This window comes from Nelusetta ayraudi, unplaced genomic scaffold (assembly GCF_046127955.1).
Source record: "Nelusetta ayraudi isolate G7.1 ecotype Tasmania unplaced genomic scaffold, CSIRO-AGI_Nayr_v1 ptg000231l, whole genome shotgun sequence".
In the NCBI taxonomy this organism is placed as follows: Eukaryota; Metazoa; Chordata; class Actinopteri; order Tetraodontiformes; family Monacanthidae; genus Nelusetta; species Nelusetta ayraudi.
This window is the reverse complement of record NW_027466280.1, coordinates 95,001-96,916: the sequence shown is the minus strand read 5'-3', so window position 1 is coordinate 96,916 and position 1,916 is coordinate 95,001. Positions and strand designations below refer to the sequence as shown.

Sequence of the window (1,916 nt, the reverse complement as noted above, 5' to 3'; positions counted from 1 at the left end):
AGGAGCACCAGGAGCACCAGGAGCCCCAGGAACCCCAGGAACCCCAGGAGCACCAGGAGCCCCAGGAGCACCAGGAGCCCCAGGAGCACCAGGAGCACCAGGAGCTGCAGCACTCACTGCTCTTCCGGGGCTCCAACAACTAAACTCAACTGAAGCATATTGAGAAGTAGAATCCTCAGATCTTTCCTCCCCCCCCACCCCCCCACCCCCCACACACACACCATATAGTTTAAGACGGTTCTGGATCCGACTCTCTTGTTTTTTCCGAACTCAGCTCCTCCCGTGCGTCCACGAGGTCCCGCCCACCTGACACGTCATTGGCTGCCTCCGAGCTCTGCCTGCGTCTCATTGGCCCCAGGGCTAAGTGTCCAACTCCACACACGTGTGGCCGCGGAGTCACCTGGGCACCCCCCCCCCCCTCTCTCTCACTGGAGCAGGTGAGCTGCTGCGGTCAGTCCTGCTGTGCCTCACCTGTGCAGCAGCAGCAGCAGCAGCAGCGGTTCCTTCAGTCCGTCCCTGTGTGTGTGCGGGTCAAGTGTCGCCCTCCGGCGGCTCCATGGCTCCCCGGGTGGCGGCGGGGCTTCCAGTGTGGCCGCGGCTCGCGCAGCCGGCTGCCGGGGACCGCTATGGTTCTTAGCCGCCTGCGCAGGCTGGACGCGTCCCGCCGAGCCGCCGCGGTGCTGCTGGGCTCCGTGCTCACCTCCCTCTGCCTGCTGCACTGCCTCTCCGCCCGCTGCGGCTGCGGCTCCCCGCTCCCCGCGCCCTCCGGCCGGGCTGCGGGGCTCTGCGGGGCCGCTCACCGGAGCCGGAGGCTGGTGGCTGGCTGGAGCGGCGGCACGGAGCCGGTGGAGCAGCAGCAGCAGCAGGTGTTGGAGGAGGAGGAGCAGCAGGAGGAGGAGGAGGTGCCCGGCGGCTCCTCCCTCACCCAGCCTCCCGGCCAGGTGTCGCCCGGGTGGGCGGCCAGGCTCAGCGCTCTGGGGGAGGGAAGCCCGAAGCTGCCGCAGGCTCTGATCATCGGGGTGAAGAAGGGAGGAACCCGGGCCCTGCTGGAGTTCCTGCGGGTCCACCCGGACATCAGGGCCGTGGGGGCGGAGCCGCACTTCTTCGACCGCAACTACCACCAGGGTCTGGAGTGGTACCGGTGAGTGACCCGCTACCTTCAGCCGCTATTGCAATGTGGGCAACCGAGTCCCAGGGCGCAATCTGCCCCTCTGAAGAAAAACAAAAACTGCGTCCTCAAAAAAGACAAAAAGAAAGAAAGAAATGCTACTTTTCTAAACTAATATCGTCAAGTTGATGCAGGGGGCGCTGCAGCGGTCCAACTATCACGTCAACTTGCGGCTCAGAATCAGTGCTGCGTCTCAGTTCAGGCTCTGCATCCTTGAAGTGCGCATTTTGAAAGGAAGTTGCGTCATAGCACTGCGCGAAGGCTCCTCCCACTTCCCAAGGCTGCTTAGGACGCTCAAAATGCGTACTCGGAATGCGCACTCGTCTTAGCCCATTCCAAGGCTGCACTGCTACTGTCCTTCACCTCCTGCTGTATCCCAGGATGCTTTGCGTGCTGCTGCAAAGCATCCTGGGATCCTGGGAAGTCGGCTGAAATTAGCGCCATCTACTGGCAAAGACACGACATATAAATTTAAGTATTGAAATTTCACAATATTCAGTTTGAACATCGTGTTTTTACTGATTTGATCATCCAACCAACCAATGGTTAGCTTGATGCTATGAAAACGTCACTTCCAGGGTTGGCCAGCAGGAGGGCTAATAATACAGCCAAGGCTAGACCGTCCCCTGTGGTGACCGGGGAGGCGGGGTTTGGGTCGGTCCTTCTAGGCCGGGTCCTCGGAGGACACTCGGTCTGAAGGCTGCAGAGCCTGGATTGAGACTGTGTGTGTGTGTGTGTGTGTGTGTGT

General features: G+C 61.3%; 1 protein-coding gene across 1 annotated transcript in view; it reads left to right on the top strand.

The window, feature by feature from the left end:
* The first annotated feature begins 546 nt into the window (after positions 1-546).
* The window catches only part of LOC142882097 (heparan sulfate glucosamine 3-O-sulfotransferase 3A1-like), a 17,317-nt gene continuing 15,947 nt past the window's right edge, over positions 547-1,916 (top strand). Inside the window, exon 1 of the mRNA XM_076016638.1 lies at positions 547-1,141. Coding sequence (XP_075872753.1) covers positions 627-1,141 — 515 coding nt within the window. The 5' untranslated portion in view covers positions 547-626. The remainder of the gene's footprint in view (positions 1,142-1,916) is intronic.